The sequence below is a fragment of the Biomphalaria glabrata genome, chromosome 5 (assembly GCF_947242115.1).
Source record: "Biomphalaria glabrata chromosome 5, xgBioGlab47.1, whole genome shotgun sequence".
Lineage (NCBI taxonomy): Eukaryota > Metazoa > Mollusca > Gastropoda > Planorbidae > Biomphalaria > Biomphalaria glabrata.
The window spans coordinates 52,179,677-52,203,699 of NC_074715.1; the positions used below are offsets into that span (position 1 = coordinate 52,179,677).

A 24,023-nucleotide genomic window follows, 5' to 3' on the forward strand; every position below is an offset into this window, starting at 1 on the left:
TAGCATGCACAAATCTCATTTGTGGACCTGTGGGGGGGGGGGGGAGGGGGTATCTGGGAGAATGTTTTCCATGCTGCCTTTAGGCGCTCAGTAAACACAACTCTGCTTAAGTCGGGTGTCAAGCCTTGAGCCCCCTTCATAGGTAGCCAAGCCAAGTTCAAGCATACTTAGTCTCTTGACCCCACTTCCCACTGGAAGTAAAACATCTGTCATTTTTCTATCATTCAGTAAATTACTATTTAGACATTGCTTTTTTTCTTGCATGTCTTTGATGCTTCTACAGTTTGCTCTGGGCACTGGTCTCTTTTGCGGGCATGTGGAGGGAGGAGCTGAAAGAAGGTTTCTGTGCTGTCTTTAGGCAATCAGCAAACGCATCTTAGCTTAAGTGTGATGTGCATTTAAAAATGATTTGCCTATATTGAGATTCAAACTTGAGCCCCTCAGTTAAACACCCAAGCAGTTTATGCCACACTTATGTGATCACAGTAGGCCACAATTTTTTTTTTATAATTAATTAAACTTTCATCTGTTTTTTTTTTCAGGGAAAATTTACATTCAAAAATGGGCGAATTTATGAAGGCATGTTTGAGAAAGATCATATTGTCGAGTATCCAGATTTTACTATTGACGGGCTTATCTCCCCTGACCTTAGTCAAATCAGAACCAGAACTCCAGTGCCAGCTGGTAAGTAGGTCACATAGATCCTGAGCAGATCTTGTACATTTTTCTATGATTGAAACTTGTATTTGTGAGTCTCTTATTAAAAACAATAACTTACTGAAACAATCCTTTGTAAGAAGAAAGAGCTGAGATGGACCAGTCGTATTGAGGACATAGATAGTTAACATACCCTGAGCCAGCTCAGAAAAAACATTGACTTGGCAGAATTTAAGTCCTTGTTTAACATTCATAACTAGATGCATGACTTGTATAACCTAATCATCTACTTTTTTGAAGTAACATCTGTATTATGTAAGATAAGATAAGATAAGAAGATCACCTACTCACAAAAACACAGATATGACTAGTTTGTATTTGTCATTGAATGTTTTATTTACTTCCTTCTGATATTTATCATGAGGTAGACAATGTCACTTAATCCTAAACTTGACAAATTGACCAATATAAGGACATTTTTCAATAAACATAGGTTACATTCAATATTCAAGGAACAACATTGCTGCCAAAGCATCTTCGGGCACGACATGACCTAAATTGTGCCGATGTGCCAAAAACTCAAATTCAAACTAAAATATCTTTTATTGGTACTTAAATTAACATCTAAATACAAAGAACTCCACGAACGTAACTCACTGCAGACACTGCTTCCATCCTCACAAAACTATCAAACATCTCCTCATAGAATGTCCACAATTACCCCGCCTGATGATCTCAACAACCCAGTATAACCTGCATGGCAGTGGGAGCAGCTGAGAGGAGCAGCAGGCTATTTTTTCCATGACCTTCATCTCACCAACATAACCTATCCCTTAGTCTGTTGAACCATTTGGCCACCACTCATGATCTGTTGACTGTCTTTCTCCATTCTTCTCTGTCATTTGCCTTAGATAGAATCTCTTTCATTGGCTGGCTCTTCCATTCTTTTATGTAGACTTCCCATCGCTTTCTCTGGCCTGGCACTGCTCCTTGAAGGAAGATCTTTGGGACACAAGAGGAGCTTGTTACATGGCTATACATTTTAGCAGGTTATTGTAAGGCCTGATTATGTTGTGATTCTGTTTCTAATCTCTTTATTTTTTATGCATTCTTTGTAAAACCATGACTCTCACTGCAAAAGAGACTACAGCTCAACAGTAAAAAGCTTGCTAGAAGAGTTAATTGTTTAAATGAAAGTATTTTGTTACAGATAATGTATTTTGTTACAGGTAATGTATTTTGTTATAGATAATGTATTTTGTTACAGATAATGTATTTTGTTACAGATAATGTATTTTGTTACAGATAATGTAATTTGTTACAGATAATGTATTTTGTTACAGATAATGTATTTTGTTACAGATAATGTATTTTGTTACACATAAAATGCCTTTGATACAGATAATGACTTTTCTTTCAGATTTGTTTTATTACAGAAAAAGTCTTCTTTTACAGATGTCTTCTATCATAGATAATGACTTCTGTTTAAGATAATGATTCTATTTAAGATAGTTTTGAAAATGTTTTCTGTTAAAGATAATGCCTTCTGTTAAAAAAATGTCTTATATTGAAGATTGTGTCTCCTATTACAGACAATGTTTCTGTTCACTCGAATGAAAGTAGGAACACAACAGGACCAAGTTTCCAGCTAGACATACCAGAATTGTTAGCCTCACTGCCAACTGAAGAGTCTGACTATGAAGCAAGTCAGGTTTGTCACGGAGTTGTGCTTTTTCTTAAATCATCAATGAGAAACAACCAAAATATGTAATCAACATATGTTTTACATGTTTTGGATGTTCCTTCAAAGTTGAAGAAGTTTACTTACTAGTCCAAATCTCCTGCAGGACAATGAGGGATGAAGCAGGCAGGGTTTGAACCCGGGATCATCGATATGACAGTCCAGCGTGCAAACCGCACGACCAGGCAGCCATATACCACAATATTACATAGACATGCATAGGACATGTGTTCTTTTCTTAGGAAGCAATAGTAAACTTTAAGAATAGAGGATGAAGTCTTTATTAAAGAAAGTAAAGGTAACCCTGTCAGACCTTGTGATTTATGGTGGAAGATGATGTAAACATAGGTGGAGGATTTAAAGCTCATCTATTTCCATGGCAGACTGTTTAGTGGTGTCATGTGGCCAAGCAACCACCAATCAAATTCACTTCCTCAAATTATGTTAGATTTCCATTTGAATGGACTCGAGGCATCCTAATATCCTCACTGGGATTCAAACCAGAGACTCCTCTGGTCAGAAGCCACTCAGCCACCATGCCCTCATAAAGTTTTTAATGAATCACTGTAATATTCATGTTTCACCCTTGAGAAACCTGTTTTAGACTTTTTTAGAGTTCTAATTTTTAAAAGCATTTTCCTGACTCATACACTGTGAGTTTCACATCCAGTTATTTCATTAATGGAGGCACGGTGGCTGAGCAGTAAAGCGCTTGGCTACCAAACCGGTGTCCAGGGTTCAAATCCTGGTGATGACTGGGATTTTTAACTTCAGGATCTTTGGGCGCCTCTGAGCCCACCCAGCTCTAATGGGTACCTGACGCAAGTTGGGGAAAATTAAAGACGTTTGGTCGTTGTGCTGGCCACATGACACCCTCATTAACCGCTGGCCACAGAATCACATGAGCTTTACATCATCTGCCCTATAAACCACAAGGTCTGAAAGGGGGAACTTTACTTTTATTTCATTAGTAGAAAGCTAAAAATAAATGCTTGAATTTGGTTATAGAAACTTCCAAAGTGGCTATTATTTGCAAAAATTAATTATTCCACAAGAATTACTCCTTATTCTTTCACACAATTAAAAAAAAAAATTATTTTAGAAGCTCATATAGCAAGCTTCTTAGATTAAAAAAAAATTAATTTTTAGAAGCTCATATAGCAAGCGTCTTAGATTTAAAAAAAATATAATGCTCTTGATTTAAGTCTTGGAAATGTTTGGTCTTTGCCAACGTTCTTCTTGTTTCATCAGGTTCAGTTTGCCATAACAAGACACATATCTGCCTTACGACGCATCTACACCTTCTACAGCATGCTGGGATATGATGAAAGTCCAGACAACACGTTCATCATGAACAAAATGCAGTTTTGGAGATTTTTGAAAGACATTCATTTGCACCACGACAAGTACACTCTTACTGACATGGATCGAATCATCGGAGAAAGTATGAACACAATAATGATAATAATAATTTGATTTATATTGTGATGTTAACAAATATAATGTAAACTCAGCATAACAAAGATAAACACAAGAGTTTAAAATGACAAACTAATCTAAAAAAAAGTTTTGAAAGTAACAGTGTGGTGTTACTCTCAGTGAGTAACTTGGTGTATGATATTTGTTTCACTATCTTTAGAATGTTCAAGTTTTTATTTCTCTCTTTATTTTTTATTTCCGCATGTGAGAGTGATCGTTCTTTGTTTTGGTTGTAAATAGCATGCGGGACCAAGACTTTTTTTTTGTAAAATGACAACATTGTGATAGTGGTTTGAATCCTGGGATTTTTACTTTTGGGATTTTTAGGGCCCCCGAGTCCAACCAGCTCTAATGGATACCTGACATAAGTTGGGGAAAAGTAAAGGTGGTTGGTCATTATGCTGGCCTTATGACACCCTCATTAACTATGAGCCACAGAAACAGATGACCTGTACATCATCTGCCCTAGACCACACGGTCTAAAGGGAAACTTTTTAAAAAAATGTTAATCAAAGACTTAAATTCTGCCAGGTCATTGGTTTTCGTGGCTGACTCAGGCAAACCATTCCATGGGTCATTGGTTTTCATGGCTGACTCAGGGAAACCATTCCATGCTCTAATAGCACTTGCTTATACTTGTTCTTTATGATTCTGACCCATATAGTAGGACTGCCTTGACATTAGATTTTAAGATTTTTTTTGTAGCCTTCTTAGAAATGCTGGAAGTTTTACATATTCATTATAATTATCTAAATGTATGTCAGGCTAGATTTATTCAATGTTTCATGTCTTCATCTGTTCCACCTGACATGCTGACTATGCTCCTAAGGTATATGAAACTATCTACTTGCTCTATGATCTGTGAATCCAGGTCTAAGTCTCTGTCTCATTTATTTTTACAAAGCTTATTTCAACTCACTGTCTGTCTAGTACAAATCCTGTACACGTTATTTCTCACACTTTTCGGATCATGGTGAAACTTTGCACAATTATTAATACAAGAATCAATAAATAAAGAATAACCCAATTAATTAATTTATTAGTGGTTATTAATGAATTTTGTTTTATACAGAAATGGTAGATAAATCTTGCAATATTGAGAGATGTGGTAGTAATAAAAAGTAACCAATTAATTAATTTATTAGTGGTTATTAATGAATTTTGTTTTATACAGAAATGGTAGATAAATCTTGCAATATTGAGAGATGTGGTAGTAATAAAAAATAACCAATTAATTAATTTATTAGTGGTTATTAATGAATTTTGTTTTATACATAAATGGTAGATAAATCTTGCAATATTGAGAGATTTGGTAGTAATTGTGCAGATCTTTCCCTTGTATGTTTTTTTTTTTTTAAAAGTATTTTTTATATTTCGCTTCTTACTACATTTGCAATGGATTATTTTTTGTAAAAGTCTCCTTTTTCTTGCTTCATTTAATGCTGAAGACAATAAGTATTTCTGTTTTCTTTCTGATTTCTAAATTTCATGACATTTTTTTTTTTTTGGTTCTGCATCGAAGATTTGCACCATTGTGTTCATCTTCATGTTAAACATTTTTTTATTTTCTACTTATGTTAGTAATGGTTGTGTCGGGTTCTTTTCTTGGCTCATTAGGGGTAACTTACGAAAACTTAGTAAACACTTATAGATAACATATTTCTAAAATAATCCAGAAAAAATTTATCTCTCATGTTTATTATTTATATAGAAACCACTCAGTAATAGCAAACAAAGGTAGAACATCTCCTACTATAACAAGTTAACAACTAACACAAACACCAGTCCAGGAAATAATTGACTACCAATTTCTCTCCATCATACAAGGAAAACTCACATTCAAAACCATCACATGTATACTGTTCACATTCATGCCTGGGGATATAAGCAAAGAGATATAACTCTTTCATACCAAAATATCAACAAAGAAACAACACATTCATTCTCGCCATACCTGCCCCTGACAGGTTGAATAGTAAATATTTATCTGTACAACACATGGGCCATAACTCATGATATTATCTCCTTTCAGACTATCAAAAACAAAAGTTTGAGCTTCACAACCCCTATGAGAAAGTTTTACATCGTCAGTTCATCAACTATTTGATTATCATTGCTCATATGGTGTACAAGAAAGAATATTTCAAAAACAAGTGAGTTATCCCTCTTGAACCTTGACAACTATTTTAATGACACCAGATATACACGTCAGTAAAAATATACACGTAAATGTAGTCTTTTTTTTCTTTCTGAGCCATGCTCTCTGTTGCTGTGAAAGTTATGTGGGGTAACTCTAGTCTGGCTTGTCAACATTTAAAGAATAAACACAATGAACCAACCATTGTTTTACCACATTATTCTGCTAGCAACAAAAACCCAGATACATCTCATGTCTTTAACATTTCATTGGCTGCCATCACTTAGAAATGTATCAACAACCATTCATTTTAGTGTACTTGTAGCATAGCTTGTGTCCTTTCTCTAATGTAAATATCCTTTATTTGTTTAGAGAAAAAGCCCCCATCTTGGAGCATTGCTTTTCTCGTTTAATGACGGAGAGAATTTTGAGACACTCTTGTATGGTGAAAGGTAAGAAGTTCTGTAAATGCAGATTTAAACATTAACAGATTACATTGGGCAGGTCACCTCCTCGAAAGAATGACAGAGAACAAACGTGCAAAGATTGTTCACCGGCAAAAAAACGAAAGGCAGGCGCCCCACAGGCAGACCAAGAGTTTGGTGGCTTGATGATGCAGAGGCAGATCTACAACAGCAAGGAGTCTGGGTATGGGGACATAAAGTGCAGGATAAATCAGAATGGAAAGATTTGCTAGAGCATCAGTTCTCAACCTTTTTTGCTCGGCGACCCCTTATTATAATCCCCTACTCTGCCGCGATCCCCAACCACACAGCAATAGAAGAATAGACAATAACAATCCATATTTTCGATGGTCTTAGGCAACCCCTGGCAAATCGTCAATTGACCCCCCAAGGGGGTCGCGACCCACAGGTTGAGAACCCCTGTGCTAGAGCATACCTGGGCCTTCCATGAGCTGTTGTGCCACTGGGATGGATGGATAGCTACAGAAAGTTTTTAAAAAAATTTATTAGACAATATTACATCATCATCATCATCACCACTACTTTGAGTTCCTCATGGAACATAGGGCCTCGACAAAAACATGCCACTCTCCACGGTCTCTTGCTAGCTTTTTGATGGTTTCCCAGCTCTTCCCGGTCTTCTCTGCTTCTTCAAGTACACTGCGTCGCCATGTTCTTTTTGTTCTTCCTCTGAGTCTTGTTCCCTGGGGGGTTCCACTCTAAGGCCTGCCTAGCTCTGTTGCTGGTATCTTTTCTAAGGGTGTGACCAATCCATCTCCACTTCCTCTCTAAGATCTGCACTTCTATATTTTTCTGTCCACTCATCTCCCACAGTTTGGAGTTTTCTACTTTGTCATACCAGTGTTTTTTTTAGGATATTTCTCAGGCATCTGTAGATGAAGGTCTGTATTTTTTTTTTGTTGTGGCTTCAGCTGTTCTCCATGTTTCAGAAAGACAATATTACATATACATTGATGTTAAAAAGATTATTTCGAATGAAACGCTTTTCCAAATACTTGTATATATTTAGTGTGATAAAAAGAACTTTGAATAGCAGTTTAGTATATCTCTGTTTGTTTAATGAAAGTTATGTTTTACTGAACATGGATTAGGTCCCCTGTTTCAAGAGACAAGAAGAGCTATCAATGCATTAGTTCACATGGATCAGTCTTACCAAATCTACAGAGTTATTTGCACACCTCGCAAGGTAATTTCTTGATGGAAAAACAAATGGGGTTGCAATGTTTTTTTATCTTAAATATTAATTCTCTCAATATGAATTTTGACAACTAATAATAGGATTAGTTTGAATGGAATATTAGGCTATTGAGTTAGGAAACAGATGATGGCTGCCTGGTCATGTGGTATGCGCACTGGACTGTCATTAAGTTGTCTCGATGGTCTTGGGTTCATACCCTGCGCGCTGCCATCCCCTGTCCTCCTGCGGCAGGTTTGGACTAGGAAGTAAATTATCTTTAACTCTGAAGGAGCCTCTGAAACATGTAAAACATTTTACAAACATTTTATTCATTTCCAAAGATATTATTTCTGGTCTTACTCTAATGATAAGTAAAACTAATATCTTTATTGTGCAATAAATCTCTAACATTTCTAACTGTTAACTCTTCTATTTGCTCAAACTTTACATGGATCATAAATATTAATATTAAAACTAAATTAAACAATTCCCTTAAATGGGTTAGTTTTTGTATTTATTTTTGTTGATAGCCAGTTCAACATATGTAGATTGATAGATTGATAGAACGCTTTGACTAAACAATTTATTCCAGAAACCTCCCAAAGAGCCTGTTATAAAGATGAGAGCATTCATGTTCTTTATGAAAGTGAGTCACTCAATTTAATAATCTTCTCTTCTCTTGTAGGCCTACATTACATTGTATGTTTTACTTTTATTAAACAAGATTTTTTTATAATGGAACTTGTACATAGCCAAGAGATCCAAAGAACTTTATATATCTTATATACCTTGTCTCTTTTCCATTATAATGTGTTAAATTTTTTTTTTTAAATCAGACCAGATATTGTATATATCTTTTTAAAGTTTGGATTGTAGAGACCAATCAATGATTTACAGAGAAAGGTGGTTTCTGTATTTTCTGAGCAAATATTTGGGGAAAGTTTTTCTCTGGAAAAGCAGAAAGTCCCATGTAAATATAGATCTACATCGTGAAAACATTCTCACACGAAGAGTTTGGGGGATGCTTTTCTTTAATTAGACTAAAAAAAAACTTAATTTCTGTGAACATTCTTTAAACCCAGATCATCTTTTCCTAATTGATTTATTTTTTTTAGAAATACTTGTACAATCCATAACCTTTGAACAAATAGACGTAGACATTTAAGGTTTGTTAGTCTCTGAATGTATTAATAATGTGAAGGAAAATACATTGTGCTCTGACCATATTCATGTTTATTTGGATTTTGTACAAATATTGCCTTTTAATTTGTCACTAGGAGACAGGACTTATCAATCAGGATCTGACCCCTACTAGGCTAGTAGAACTTCTGGCTTCTGATAACCCCCTGGTTATGGATGGTCAAGGATGTTACAATCTTGAGCTTGAGGTAAAATTATTTAAATATTTGTGCTTTTTTAAAACCATTTAATTAAAATTATTATTTCTATATAAAAAAAACTGGAACATTGACTTAAAAATTTGGAATATAAGTGAAAAGAAGAAATTCTACACGTAGGAATTGATTTATTATTAATGTAGCATTCTCTGAATTGAAAATTGTGATTTGGCTTGGAAATAAAATCTGTGCTTAGCAACAGAAAGGCTAATTGTGAAGCATGAATTAAAAAAAAAATCTGATAGATAGTTAAGTGATAATTAGTTGGTTATGAATGCTGAGTCATCAGCTTCTAGAAGGTGATAGCTAAGAGAAATATTTGAAACAGAAGTTTCTAGAAAAGACTATTTAAAAATGCATAAATTGGGGAAAGTAAGTTAGTAGAGGTCATTGAGCTGTTATCTTTGGGTGTTTCCGGGTCCAAGAGTTTTTAAGAGTTAAATTAAAGATAGAAAGTTCAGTTGTATATGTACAAAGCTGTATCAGTACAAAGGTACATCAGTACAAATATGTATCAGTATTAAGTTGTATCAGCATAAAGATGTATCAGTATAAACGTGTATCAGTATAAGTATGTATCAGAGTAAAGTTGGAACAGTATAACTACAGTGTAACTAGTTTGTGGTTTTATTACTTCAGTGAATTAACAAGAATTGAGAATAGTTACTTGCTGCATGATGAGCTGTTAAAAAAATACAACATGAAAACATAACGATTACAGATTTGAGGTTTGTTGCGTACATAATTTTCTAAGTTATTAAATCTCCCTTGTTCTAACTTTTTTCAGATGACATTTTTGGAGTTTTTTGAAGCATTACTGCTTTGTGCTGAAGTGTTTGTGACTGAGAGAGTTGTAAAAGATCCCACAACACCTCGAATCAGTTTAAGGTCTATTCAAAAAGAAGCAAGCCAGCATTCATTGGTCATTTCAATGTCACATAAGATAAGCCAGGTAATATTTAAAAAAAAAATAGTGTTTGAAAAATCTATTTGAAAATAGTCCTTAATGAATACGTAAATAAAATACTCACCAAACTTTGACTAATAGACTACGAAAAACTTAATTAAAATTAAAAGGATTTAAAATAATTTTTAAATAAGATGAATAAATATTAAAAAAGTAAAGTTCCCATTTCAGACCATAAGGTCTATACGACAGATAATGTAAAGGTTATCTGTTTCTGTGGCCCATGGTTAACAAGGGTGTTATGTGACCAGTACAACCACCAAACGCCTTTACTTTTTCCCAACTAATGTCAGGTACCCATTAGAGCTGGGTGGACTTTGAGGCACCCTAAAAATCCCAGTCTTCACCAAGACTCCACCCAGAGCCCTCGGTTTAGAACCAAAGCACTTTATCCCTCAGCCATTGCACACAATAAATATTAAGAAGATATAAATAATATTCATAAGTTAAAATTATATTTAAAAGACATGAAATAATTATTCCATATGATGTAAAGAAAAAAAAGTAAAGTACGCCTTTCTGACCTCAAGATCTATGGGGCAGATGATATAAAGGTCATGAGATGAATTGATATTAAAAAAAAATTAGATAATTCTTCAATAAGGTGAATGGTAGTTCTTCATGTATGCATCAAAATCTTAACGTTTGATTCCATCAGCCTGGAGTTGAAGAAGAGGTTTTGATAGATGTGCTTGACAACACAACTTACCCTGAAGATCAAACCTCCTCTGAGCACACACCAGTTAACCCTAACCATTCGTCAAGCAGTCAAAGTATACAGAAGATTGAGAGTGAAGTAAGTATTTACCTTGGCAGAACTGAAGCTTTCAAATTATAATAAAATACTCTTTTCAATTACATAACATACAAATGTAGCAAATTTACTCTGAGACAAGACAAGAAGAAAGAAACAAGAATAATAATATGGTTAACAAGGGTGTTATGTGGCCAGCACAGTGACCAACTGCCTTTACTTTTCCCCAACTAAAGTCAGGTACCCATTAGAGCTGGGAGCCCTAAAGATCCAGAAATTCAAAAGTCCAGTCTTCACCGAGATTTTGAGCCCAGGACCCCAGATTTGGAAGCCAAGCACTTAACCACTCAGCCACTATGCCTCCATTTTGATCCATGAGATAACTGTTAAATGTTGACTTTCATCATTGGGTCGACAGTCAGCATAACCAAATTCCTCCACTTTTTTTCTGGTCAGCAGCTGTTTGTAGAAGAATATCAAGTGAAAGACCAGTCCATTCTTTCATGTTGTCCAGCCAACCTTTCTTTTGCCTACACAACTGGAGAAATATAATCTGGGTTCTATAGCACCTATAATCCATTTTTACTTTATTTTTATTTTATAAGTTGCTGATGTTCCTTAAGAAATGAAGATAATTACAATTACATCCTGGCAACGACCACCTACAGGACAGCAGGGAACGGAAGTGGGCAGGAACCATGGAGATGACAATCCAATGCCCAAACCACATGACCAGACAACCGTTTCTTTTCACTATTTTATATGAAGTGATTAAGTCATTTGAATATTTTTTTTTTATTTCTTTCAGTTTCCTCTGGACAGTGTATCAAATACTAACCAAAGTGCTCTTGGATATTTAACGCCTTGTAAGTTTACGTTCTTGTTTTACTGACTATTTAAAACTGTTATTAAAACTTAACGAGAGTCGAGATATAGTTTTATTGCTTTAGTTTATTCCATACACTTGACACTTAGTAAGGGCCCTAATAATTCTTTTTTTTTCATTTAAAAAGTCTGATCTTTAGACATTTGTTTTCAAATATCAGCAAATATGAAGTTTTTTTATTTTTAACATTTTTTAAAAAGTTTTTTTAAAAAGTTTTTTTAAAAAAGTATTTTAAAGTTTTTAAAAAGTTTTTTTTTTTAAGTGCTTTGTTCATATTAAAATATGAAAGCATAAATTATATTTACAATATTTAACATTCTATCAAATATTCAGTTAAATTTTTTGTTTAATATTTAAAATGCAGTAAATATTGTTTACCTTTTTTAAAATCGGTATCCTACTATTAAAATATTAAAAGATGCTACATTTAATTTTGAAATATTTGAATTCTTATACAAATCTGAACTTAAAAATATTTTTTTTTCTTAGCTCAAAGTAAAGATGCGACTAGAAAAAGTCCAGCAGTCTCAGCAACTTCTGAATCTGTGGCTATTGAGAAGCAGATTACTTCACCTGCATTGAACCAGGATGGGCAGATAATGGTTGCTGAAAATGGTAAGAGGTTACGTTATGAATGTTGGTCCCGATGCTTTAGGTTCATAGGTCATAACACTTTATTTATTAATGTCCAGTGTTTTAGAATCATTGACTGGGTCATAATAGTCTAGTTTTATTACAAAGCTTGTAGCAACTCTGTCTAACTCGTAAAATTTCTTTTACACGTTATTTCTTCCCCTCCCATTTGGATTGATTTGAAACATTGCACAAAAATATGAATCAATCAACAAATTAACCCATTAATTATTTGGTAGTAATTATTTTATTTAGTTTAATATTGATTAAGGGAAATAAATCTTATAGTTTAGATATATATGGCTATAAATATATGCATTTGAGACCAAAAGAAAATCAGCTGCTGAGGACAGACTGGCGAAAAGAAAATCTTAATCGATCACCAGCAGACAATGGTTATGCTTGCCCTGAATGAGGCAAAATATGTAGGTCAGAGCTGGGGCTGTGCAACCTCAGGAAATATGCATTCCTCGTTAGAAGACTCGAAGACAAACCTTATTTTGATTATTATTATTTCCCTAAGATAAGCTTTGTTTTTGGTAGTTTTTTTTTAATTTTTCTGATATATTATTGGTTCAAGGCATTTTCTAGGATGCAGGTTAAATGCAAACTTCAATTATGCAATGCCTTAACCATTACCACTACAGGTTGGCTTCGATATAACCTAGAATGCCTGTATTCTATGGCAAAGCAACTATGGATCATCTCATAGAAATGAGATGAATGCCTGGGCATTAGCTGTAAACAGAACGATGTCGCCCAAACAGCACTCCTCCCCCCCCCCCTCTCTACCCAGATAATTGGTTAGGGATCAGCAACGTGTTGGCTTTTAAGCACTATGAGTTTGTAGAGGGTAAATGAAAAATGCAAGGCTGGCCTTTCGAATTGCGGGGGCCCAATTTAGTGGATGCTGGCGAGGCCCCTCTTCTATTTTTGTTTTCAGTCACAACTATTACTGTAAATTAGATCACATACCAACACTTGTTATACAACTTGCATAGGAAGCATCTCAAAATGCCAGTGGTACGATGCACTAACTATGTTAACCCTTTAAGTCCTACATCTTTAAATGCCAGTGACAAGAGCAATGACTGATAGTGAAATGATAAATGTAGCTAAATTGCGGGGCCCCCTGTCAGGTGTAGGGCCCAGTTTGGAGCAATGAGTCAAATTGGCCTAAAGCCGGCTCTGATTATGTTATGCGCTACGCGACTCTAGAGAGGGCAATAACTATAGTTATTGCGAATACAATTTCTTGTTACTTGCCGTGTAAAGATCATATAATCACTGGATCGCCCGTTTTTTTTTAAGGGCGTTAATCTGCAGTTGTATTATTTGAAAGAATTATTACAGTTGTCTCCCTGAGATTATTTTCTTTTATTAACATTATTCTGGAAATCTAGTCTGAAGTTAGTAAACAATGAGGGTTGGAATAAATGCTCGTGTAAATTGACGTCATGTCTACTCAATGTTTGATTTTTTTTTCATACGGTTTTCACGAGTGGGGCTCTGCGCATTTGAATGCGTCTTCGCCAATGAGATTCTATCATCTTACTTGAAAGTTCTTCAATGAGATTCTATCATCTTTCTTACTTGAAAGTTCCCCAGAGTGACGTAGCCTCGTTCACTGACGACTATTGATTGAACAAAACAGGCCAGCTATAAGAACATGATGAATGTCTATTAACTTTCTTTAACCTGTGCTCTGCTTACGAAAGAAGAAATAGTGCGTTGTTGACGCCAGGCGAATGCATTTTCGAAGCTTAGAATGCAGAGAAACGCTTAAACCATCCCTAGACTTCTTTACTGCTCAAGAGGTATGCGAACATAAATATTTTAGTCTGGGGTGGGTGTCATTAGTCAAAGTTTGAGAAACGCTGAGGGGATGTCTTCGGGTATTTCACGTGGCTACACAGACCCAGTGGTGTCCTACTAATTTTAACATAATTGACACAGACAAAACCATTGCGTTCTAATTGAAACTTGCAAGAACCCATCATTGTTGTGTTTTCATCACAGTTTGCGTTAATTTCTTAGATATTCCATTATTCTATATTTCTTGTATCATAAGGGTCTAGCTACCAACTTGCTATTTCCTCTTACATACTTCTCTAATAGGTGATCTAGCTACCAACTAGCTATTGTCTTCTATCATAGGTGATCTAGCTACCAACTAGCTATTGTCTTCTCTCATAGGTGGTCTAGCTACCAACTAGCTATTGGCTTCTCTCATAGGTGGTCTAGCTACCAACTAGCTATTGGCTTCTCTCATAGGCGGTCTAGCTACCAACTAGCTATTGTCTTCTATCATAGGTGGTCTAGCTACCAACTAGCTATTGTCTTCTATCATAGGTGGTCTAGCTACCAACTAGCTATTGTCTTCTCTCATAGATGGTCTAGCTACCAACTAGCTATTGTCTTCTCTCATAGATGGTCTAGCTACCAACTTGCTATTGGCTTCTCTCATTGATGGTCTAGCTACCAACTAGCTATTGTCTTCTCTCATAGATGGTCTAGCTACCAACTAGCTATTGTCTTCTCTCATAGGTGGTCTATCTACCAACTAGCTATTGGCTTCTCTCATTGATGGTCTAGCTAACAACTAGCTAATTTCTTCTCTCTTAGATGGTCTAGCTACCAACTAGCTATTGGCTTCTATCATAGGTGGTCTAGCTACCAACTAGCTATTGTCTTCTATCATAGGTGGTCTAGCTACCAACTAGCTATTGTCTTCTATCATAGGTGGTCTAGCTACCAACTAGCTATTGTCTTCTATCATAGGTGGTCTAGCTACCAACTAGCTATTGTCTTCTATCATAGATGGTCTAGCTACCAACTAGCTATTGGCTTCTCTCATTGATGGTCTAGCTACCAACTAGCTATTGGCTTCTCTCATTGATGGTCTAGCTACCAACTTGCTATTGGCTTCTCTCATTGATGGTCTAGCTACCAACTAGCTACTTTCTTCTCTCTTAGATGGTCTAGCTACCAACTAGCTATTGTCTTCTCTCATTGATGGTCTAGCTACCAACTAGCTATTGGCTTCTCTCATTGATGGTCTAGCTAACAACTAGCTAATTTCTTCTCTCTTAGATGGTCTAGCTACCAACTAGCTATTGTCTTCTATCATAGGTGGTCTAGCTACCAACTAGCTATTGTCTTCTATAATAGGTGGTCTAGCTACCAACTAGCTATTGTCTTCTATCATAGGTGGTCTAGCTACCAACTAGCTATTGTCTTCTATCATAGGTGGTCTAGCTACCAACTAGCTATTGTCTTCTATCATAGGTGGTCTAGCTACCAACTAGCTATTGTCTTCTATCATAGATGGTCTAGCTACCAACTAGCTATTGGCTTCTCTCATTGATGGTCTAGCTACCAACTAGCTATTGTCTTCTCTCATTGATGGTCTAGCTACCAACTAGCTATTGGCTTCTCTCATTGATGGTCTAGCTACCGACTAGCTACTTTCTTCTCTCTTAGATGGTCTAGCTACCAACTAGCTATTGTCTTCTATCATAGGTGGTCTATCTACCAACTAGCTATTGTCTTCTATCATAGGTGGTCTAGCTACCAACTAGCTATTGTCTTCTGTCATAGGTGGTCTAGCTACCAACTAGCTATTGGCTTCTCTCATTGATGGTCTAGCTACCAACTAGCTATTGTCTTCTCTCATAGGTGGTCTATCTACCAACTAGCTATTGGCTTCTTTCATAGGTGGTCTAGCTACCAACTAGCTATTGGCTTCTCTCATTGATGGTCTAGCTACCAACTAGCTATTGTCTTCTCTCATAGATGGTCTAGCTACCAACTAGCTATTGTCTTCTATCATTGATGGTCTAGCTACCAACTAGCTATTGGCTTCTCTCATAGGTGGTCTAGCTACCAACTAGCTATTGGCTTCTCTCATAGGTGGTCTAGCTACCAACTAGCTATTGGCTTCTCTCATAGGTGGTCTAGCTACCAACTAGCTATTGTCTTCTATCATAGGTGGTCTAGCTACCAACTAGCTATTGTCTTCTATCATAGGTGGTCTAGCTACCAACTAGCTATTGTCTTCTATCATAGATGGTCTAGCTACCAACTAGCTATTGGCTTCTCTCATTGATGGTCTAGCTACCAACTAGCTATTGGCTTCTCTCATTGATGGTCTAGCTACCAACTTGCTATTGGCTTCTCTCATTGATGGTCTAGCTACCAACTAGCTACTTTCTTCTCTCTTAGATGGTCTAGCTACCAACTAGCTATTGTCTTCTCTCATTGATGGTCTAGCTACCAACTAGCTATTGGCTTCTCTCATTGATGGTCTAGCTAACAACTAGCTAATTTCTTCTCTCTTAGATGGTCTAGCTACCAACTAGCTATTGTCTTCTATCATAGGTGGTCTAGCTACCAACTAGCTATTGTCTTCTATAATAGGTGGTCTAGCTACCAACTAGCTATTGTCTTCTATCATAGGTGGTCTAGCTACCAACTAGCTATTGTCTTCTATCATAGGTGGTCTAGCTACCAACTAGCTATTGTCTTCTATCATAGGTGGTCTAGCTACCAACTAGCTATTGTCTTCTATCATAGATGGTCTAGCTACCAACTAGCTATTGGCTTCTCTCATTGATGGTCTAGCTACCAACTAGCTATTGTCTTCTCTCATTGATGGTCTAGCTACCAACTAGCTATTGGCTTCTCTCATTGATGGTCTAGCTACCGACTAGCTACTTTCTTCTCTCTTAGATGGTCTAGCTACCAACTAGCTATTGTCTTCTATCATAGGTGGTCTATCTACCAACTAGCTATTGTCTTCTATCATAGGTGGTCTAGCTACCAACTAGCTATTGTCTTCTGCCATAGGTGGTCTAGCTACCAACTAGCTATTGGCTTCTCTCATTGATGGTCTAGCTACCAACTAGCTATTGTCTTCTCTCATAGGTGGTCTATCTACCAACTAGCTATTGGCTTCTTTCATAGGTGGTCTAGCTACCAACTAGCTATTGGCTTCTCTCATTGATGGTCTAGCTACCAACTAGCTATTGTCTTCTCTCATAGATGGTCTAGCTACCAACTAGCTATTGTCTTCTCTCATTGATGGTCTAGCTACCAACTAGCTATTGGCTTCTCTCATAGGTGGTCTAGCTACCAACTAGCTATTGGCTTCTCTCATAGGTGGTCTAGCTACCAACTAGCTATTGGCTTCTCTCATAGGTGGTCTAGCTACCAACTAGCTATTGTCTTCTATCATAGGTGGTCTAGCTACCAACTAGCTATTGTCTTCTATCATAGGTGGTCTAGCTACCAACTAGCTATTGTCTTCTCTCATAGATGGTCTAGCTACCAACTAGCTATTGTCTTCTCTCATAGATGGTCTAGCTACCAACTAGCTATTGTCTTCTCTCATTGATGGTCTAGCTACCAACTAGCTATTGTCTTCTCTCATAGATGATCTAGCTACCAACTAGCTATTGTCTTCTCTCATTGATGGTCTAGCTACCAACTAGCTATTGGCTTCTCTCATTGATGGTCTAGCTAACAACTAGCTAATTTCTTCTCTCTTAGATGGTCTAGCTACCAACTAGCTATTGTCTTCTATCATAGGTGGTCTAGCTACCAACTAGCTATTGTCTTCTATCATAGGTGGTCTAGCTACCAACTAGCTATTGTCTTCTATCATAGGTGGTCTAGCTACCAACTAGCTATTGTCTTCTATCATAGATGGTCTAGCTACCAACTAGCTATTGGCTTCTCTCATTGATGGTCTAGCTACCAACTAGCTATTGTCTTCTCTCATTGATGGTCTAGCTACCAACTAGCTATTGGCTTCTCTCATTGATGGTCTAGCTACCAACTAGCTACTTTCTTCTCTCTTAGATGGTCTAGCTACCAACTAGCTATTGTCTTCTCTCATTGATGGTCTAGCTACCAACTAGCTATTGGCTTCTCTCATTGATGGTCTAGCTAACAACTAGCTAATTTCTTCTCTCTTAGATGGTCTAGCTACCAACTAGCTATTGTCTTCTATCATAGGTGGTCTAGCTACCAACTAGCTATTGTCTTCTATCATAGGTGGTCTAGCTACCAACTAGCTATTGTCTTCTATCATAGGTGGTCTAGCTACCAACTAGCTATTGTCTTCTATCATAGGTGGTCTAGCTACCAACTAGCTATTGTCTTCTATCATAGGTGGTCTAGCTACCAACTAGCTATTGTCTTCTATCATAGATGGTCTAGCTACCAACTAGCTATTGGCTTCTCTCATTGATGGTCTAGCTACCAACTAGCTATTGTCTTCTCTCATTGATGGTCTAGCTACCAACTAGCTATTGGCTTCTCTCATTGATGGTCTAGCTACCGACTAGCTACTTTCTTCTCTCTTAGATGGTCTAGCTACCAACTAGCTATTGTCTTCTATCATAGGTGGTCTATCTACCAACTAGCTATTGTCTTCTATCATAGGTGGTCTAGCTACCAACTAGCTATTGTCTTCTGTCATAAGTGGTCTAGCTACCAACTAGCTATTGTCTTCTGTCATAAGTGGTCTAGCTACCAACTAGCTATTGGCTTCTCTCATTGATGGTCTAGCTACCAACTAGCTATTGTCTTCTCTCATAGGTGGTCTATCTACCAACTAGCTATTGTTTTCTAAAGCTCTAAATCGTTTACAAAATAGTTTCAACATTTTTCAAGACTTCGACATAGATGGACGAGCTTGCAAACTAAGGGACTGAACTCTTCAATTCTCATCGATCACCTAACTTCACTCCCCTTCACAACCCCGGTCTATTTTCTCCCCTCGAATCACCACACAACTAAACATACACACAAATACACATGCGCGCACACACACACTCACAGACGCAGCGTCTGAGTTTTCAGCAAGTCTAAAAGAGCAAGACTTTCAACTTCAGTGGGACAAACAAAAAATCTTTATTTAATTTGGCGTTGTTTGGGTGTCAAAAGTTAAATGAAGATCTTGGTAATGACCGGTCACCCAGAAGAAAAAAAAAAGTGAATTCTAGAGACGAAAGCTGGAGAGGGAAGGGGGGGGGCAGGGGTTCTGGTGGATTAGTGCTGACTGAACACAATTTTAGAGTTGGCAATATCTCCAGGTTAAGAAGTCAACAGGGGTCATTGAGTTCAAGGACGCGAGGTTAGCGTTGAGACCATCTCCTCACTTGCAGCTCCTATAACAAGCCCATACCAAATCTACATCCACAACTGTCTTGATCAGGGGTTCTCAACCTGGGGGTCGATTAACGATTTGCCAGGGGTCGCCTAAGACTATCGAAAATATGGATTGTTTTTGTCTATTATTCTATTGCTGTGTGTGTGTGAGGGTTGGGGGGGGGGTCGCGGCAAAGTAAGGAATTGTAAAAAGGGGTCGCCGAGCTTAAAAGGTTGAGAACCGCTGGATTTGATGGTTCCTCACACACTTGGTTTTTACCGGCCCGTCACACCCCTTCTTCATTTCATTTTCTTTGACCTGAGCTTTTCCTAATGTGTTGTAAACACAAGAATTGGTAAAGCTCAGAATGTCACAAAAAAAAGCTCTGTGTCTCGTCTGTTCGTGATTTCTCTTTACTGTCTAAAGAGTTGAGCCGACACTCTGGAATTCTGGGATTGGAAGCCTGATTGAACAAAGCGCTCTATCTGAAAGATGTCCATGTTAATGTCCATATTTAACACAGCTATTTCCAATGGACACTCCGGACGCACGGATTAAAATGGGTGGCGAAGGCCGAACACACCGGGAATCCCCGCCATTTTCCTATAGTTTACCCAAGTAAACAGTGAAGCACTCGCCAGTGGTGAAACACTTTCTTGATGACCTGCGCCTGTATTTTGACAAGGCCGTGGAAGCTCTCTTACACTCTCTCAGACACTCCCACAGCAGTCTTGGTTTGACTACAAATTTAGTCTAATCGTTTCCTGAAACGCTCGCGATTGTTTCCACCCAAGTCCCGCGTATAGCCATGGTAGCGTACCCACCTGCGCAACTGGAGACGTAGCTATAGCCCTAGCTAACTAAGAAGGCGCGAACGAATTTATTTATGGCACCATTCGTAAAACAACAACAACAACAACAACACTGTAGCAACAAAACCAATAAAGCCTCGGAACGGTGATTAGCATTTTTCGTTTCGGGAAATATGTCTTCAGTATCTGTTGGAGATTTTGCACTATAAAATAAGACAATGTCAAGGACGTTAAATTGAACGACAATGTTGCCAACTACATAAAAGCCACAACCGGAAGTGATTGGAAAATATGATTTTGCAGTGCTAGAAAGTGCACACAAATGATCAGAACTTTAAAAAAAAGCCTAGCTTATCAACACTTCCTGTATTCTGCACACCGGATGTATCAACAAGCTTCGTTATTTCTGGGTTTGACGCCATGTCTGAAAATCGTCAATACATTTTTGAAATATTTGTATAAAATGTTCTGTATTTTTTACCCTACTGTTCCTACTAGTTTATTTTTGTTTTGTTTTACTTTGTAACTGTAGGAACCCGGGACCTGTCTCCAGATGTTGCGGAGGTCGAATCTGAAGTTCTAGACGAGGACACGCGCCAGTTTAACTTCTGGACTCACCAGTTGCACATTTTTTTCTTGCGCAAGTTTTTCCCCAAGGCGCAGAAATACGTGGAGTCTAAAAAGCAAGGTCAAGGCTGCAGGAAAACTACCGCTCTAAAGGACAGTACAGCAAGGCCAAATACAGAGCCCATTGCTGTTGGGAGCGCGCAGGAAGCTGCGGAAGAAGAGAACACAACCGCTTAGATTTACTACTTTTAAATACGAATGATCTGTTTAAATAAAATAATGTATAATGAATAATACAGCGCTCTATCGTAATAATAGAAATCACAAATGTGTTGTAATTTTTTAAAAAGCAGTCTAAAGCTTTTCTTTTAGATATACTAAGAAAGAAATATAAACATTTTAGTAAACATTTGAAATAAATAAACATAAAACATTAAAAAAAAACATAACTCACACTTTTGACTTTATTTATATATATATATGTGTTATGTTTGTACAAAATTTGAATTATTAAGGCAATAACTTATCTTCTGACAGCTTATAGGCTCAGATTTATTTATTATATAAGCAGTATAATAGTAGGCTATCACATTAAGAAGTAAATCGGATTCGAACAGCACAGTACACCATTATCGGGTACAAAAGGCCTACTAATCCTGATCATAATATTGGTCTAGATCTAGTCATTTTAATATTAAACGTGTCAAGTCATACGAATCTAGATCTAGATACTATATCTTGTCTAGATTTTAGATCTAGTCGAAATTTTAAATCTAGAATATTAGATCTAGTCCAGAAATCTAGAGTCTAGATGTATTCTATATTCTAAATCTAGTCTAGATCTATAAAGTAGATATAGATCTAGATATAAACTTCTAGATCCCGTCCAAGTCTAAACCTAGCCAGCAAAGCTACCTATTCAGGTCCGGGCTTGAGTTAGGGCCCCCACGGCAAACCTGTTAGTGGTGCGCGCTCGTTTTTAATTTCCTAGCCCGTCTACTCCAATATATTGTGCCAAAATTGTAGCTTACCCCTTATCCTTAAGCTTTACTTCAAACTAGATTCAAACTAGACCTTTACAACCTAAAACACAACAACCGACAGTATGAAATTACTCTGGCTATTTATTCTAATATTTACCAAATATAAACTAATTGAACACATATCTATATCTACCCCAGACAACACTAAACCTAAAAATGAAAGTGATTACTGATCATTATACACTATAGATCTATACAACCTCGAAAATAATTTCACGTACTTATCCATAACATTATAGAAGATTACCATCACGGTAGTTCTCAATAAGAAAAAGCCAAAAATACATAATCACTTTCAATATTAACTCTTTCTCTCCTAACTGACGATACCAGCGTTGTTTCCACCAGAATCTGGTAAATAATTTTCGGAGAGAAAGAGTTAATAACTGGAGATGTACAAACTGCCTGGTCGTGCGGTTTGCGCGCTGGACTATCGTTCAGATTTATCTCTTGTTTATTTCTAAACTTTGAAAACTAAAGATCATTACAATTCTAAGATCGAAAACATCGATGTACCTATATTTGGAGTGACTTCCCTTACAGCTTGAAAAAGAGTTCGATACATAACAATCTACATATATAGGTCTGTGATCTGATCATTATCAAATAAGAATTAGTTTCCGTTTTCCAGTCTTGGTATCTTATCTTATATAATACAGACGTTACTTCAGAAAAACAAATGATCACGTCCAACGTGTCATGCATCTAGTCATGCACATTAACCAATGACTTAAACTCTGCCACGTCATTGGTTTTTGGTATGATATATATATATATATATATATATATATATATATATATATATATATATATATATATATATATATATATATATATATATATATATGTCACTTCAAATTAGGGGTGCACCGGATAGTACTTTTTGATATCCGGCCGGAGCCGGATATGACCGGATAGTAAAATTTGATATTCGGCCGGGGCCGGAGCCGGATACCTAAGTGTCTTGTTAATAGCTTGTGTTGCTGAACATTTTACGAAACTGTTAAATAACATACCTATATTGGTTGGTTTTATTTTTTTTCCTTTGATATACCTTATTGTTTTAAACTCTGTTACTGATTGATTTATTCAAGCTTAACAGTATTTCTAAAAATCTGTATAGCATGAGTGTGTCTGTGTGTATGTACGATGCCACCAACTGTAAAGGATGTGTGTAGGAAGGTCAATGTAAATAATGTTAGTATATATTTAACTAGTTACTAATGTAAATCTCTCATAAGTAAATTGCAATCTGCCTTGTATAGTGGTCGGATGTATGTGTTCATGAATTTCAGACCAACAACCTGGTCAGATATACCTAGTGAGGTTACACATGTAGTCCTAGTGTAGTGTGTATAGTTGTTTGTGTTAACCATCACGCATTGTTTTTTCCTTGAGCATACGTACGCAATAGAGTTGGGTGTCAGTCAAAAAAGATAACACATTGGCATGGTCAGTCAAGCATATAGATAAATTATACCCGTCCACTAGTTAGAGGTCAAGGGTTGTTTTTTTTTACACTCCAGCATATTGTTTCTTTGTTTGCTAGATCTAACTGCGGTACTATTATTCAATTTATTTTATGCGATTTTAAAATTTACTGTAAGGTTTTCCGTTATTTATTAAGTCAAAAGAATTAAACAATGAAATTAGCTTTCTTTCTAAAGGTTTTAATACAAGGCAAAAAAAAAATACACACACGCAAACATGCACATCTTTGTTTTATTTTATTGTGCAAAGAACGTACGTAAGAAACATTAAATGCAAAGAACGTATGTTAGAAAAAGCTTCCTTAATTATTACTTATTAATTATTTTATTCGTGGTTTCAGTAACTGTTACAAAAGGGAACGATAGTAAGCCTATGGATGTCAAGTGTGTAAAAGTCGTCCTAGCCTGATACACAGTGGCTAAGTACGCATCTAAAGTAAAAAAATTTAGTAATAACAGGGAGTTAATTGACTGTCACAAATTATTAAGAATATTGTTATCAAATCAAGACACTTAACTGCAGGAGTAATATTCAAGTTAACACGTTAGAAAAATATTTATTGACAGTGTAATATCTTTGTTAGCACGTTGTGTTTTTTTCATTCTGGCTTAAAAAAATGATCAATGTCTATCAATACATTG

At 36.5% G+C, this 24,023-nt stretch overlaps 1 protein-coding gene across 1 annotated transcript in view; it reads left to right on the forward strand.

The window, feature by feature from the left end:
• Positions 1 to 21,288, forward strand: part of LOC106068241 (radial spoke head 10 homolog B-like) — a 28,199-nt gene extending 6,911 nt beyond the window's left edge. The window contains exons 8-20 of the mRNA XM_056029947.1: positions 543 to 684; positions 2,250 to 2,368; positions 3,650 to 3,842; positions 5,910 to 6,030; positions 6,387 to 6,466; positions 7,591 to 7,685; positions 8,269 to 8,322; positions 8,954 to 9,064; positions 9,861 to 10,025; positions 10,699 to 10,836; positions 11,603 to 11,660; positions 12,170 to 12,295; positions 20,814 to 21,288. Of these exons, the coding sequence (XP_055885922.1) occupies positions 543 to 684; positions 2,250 to 2,368; positions 3,650 to 3,842; positions 5,910 to 6,030; positions 6,387 to 6,466; positions 7,591 to 7,685; positions 8,269 to 8,322; positions 8,954 to 9,064; positions 9,861 to 10,025; positions 10,699 to 10,836; positions 11,603 to 11,660; positions 12,170 to 12,295; positions 20,814 to 21,085 (1,674 nt within the window). The 3' untranslated portion in view covers positions 21,086 to 21,288. The remainder of the gene's footprint in view (positions 1 to 542; positions 685 to 2,249; positions 2,369 to 3,649; positions 3,843 to 5,909; positions 6,031 to 6,386; positions 6,467 to 7,590; positions 7,686 to 8,268; positions 8,323 to 8,953; positions 9,065 to 9,860; positions 10,026 to 10,698; positions 10,837 to 11,602; positions 11,661 to 12,169; positions 12,296 to 20,813) is intronic.
• The last annotated feature ends 2,735 nt before the right edge of the window (positions 21,289 to 24,023 follow it).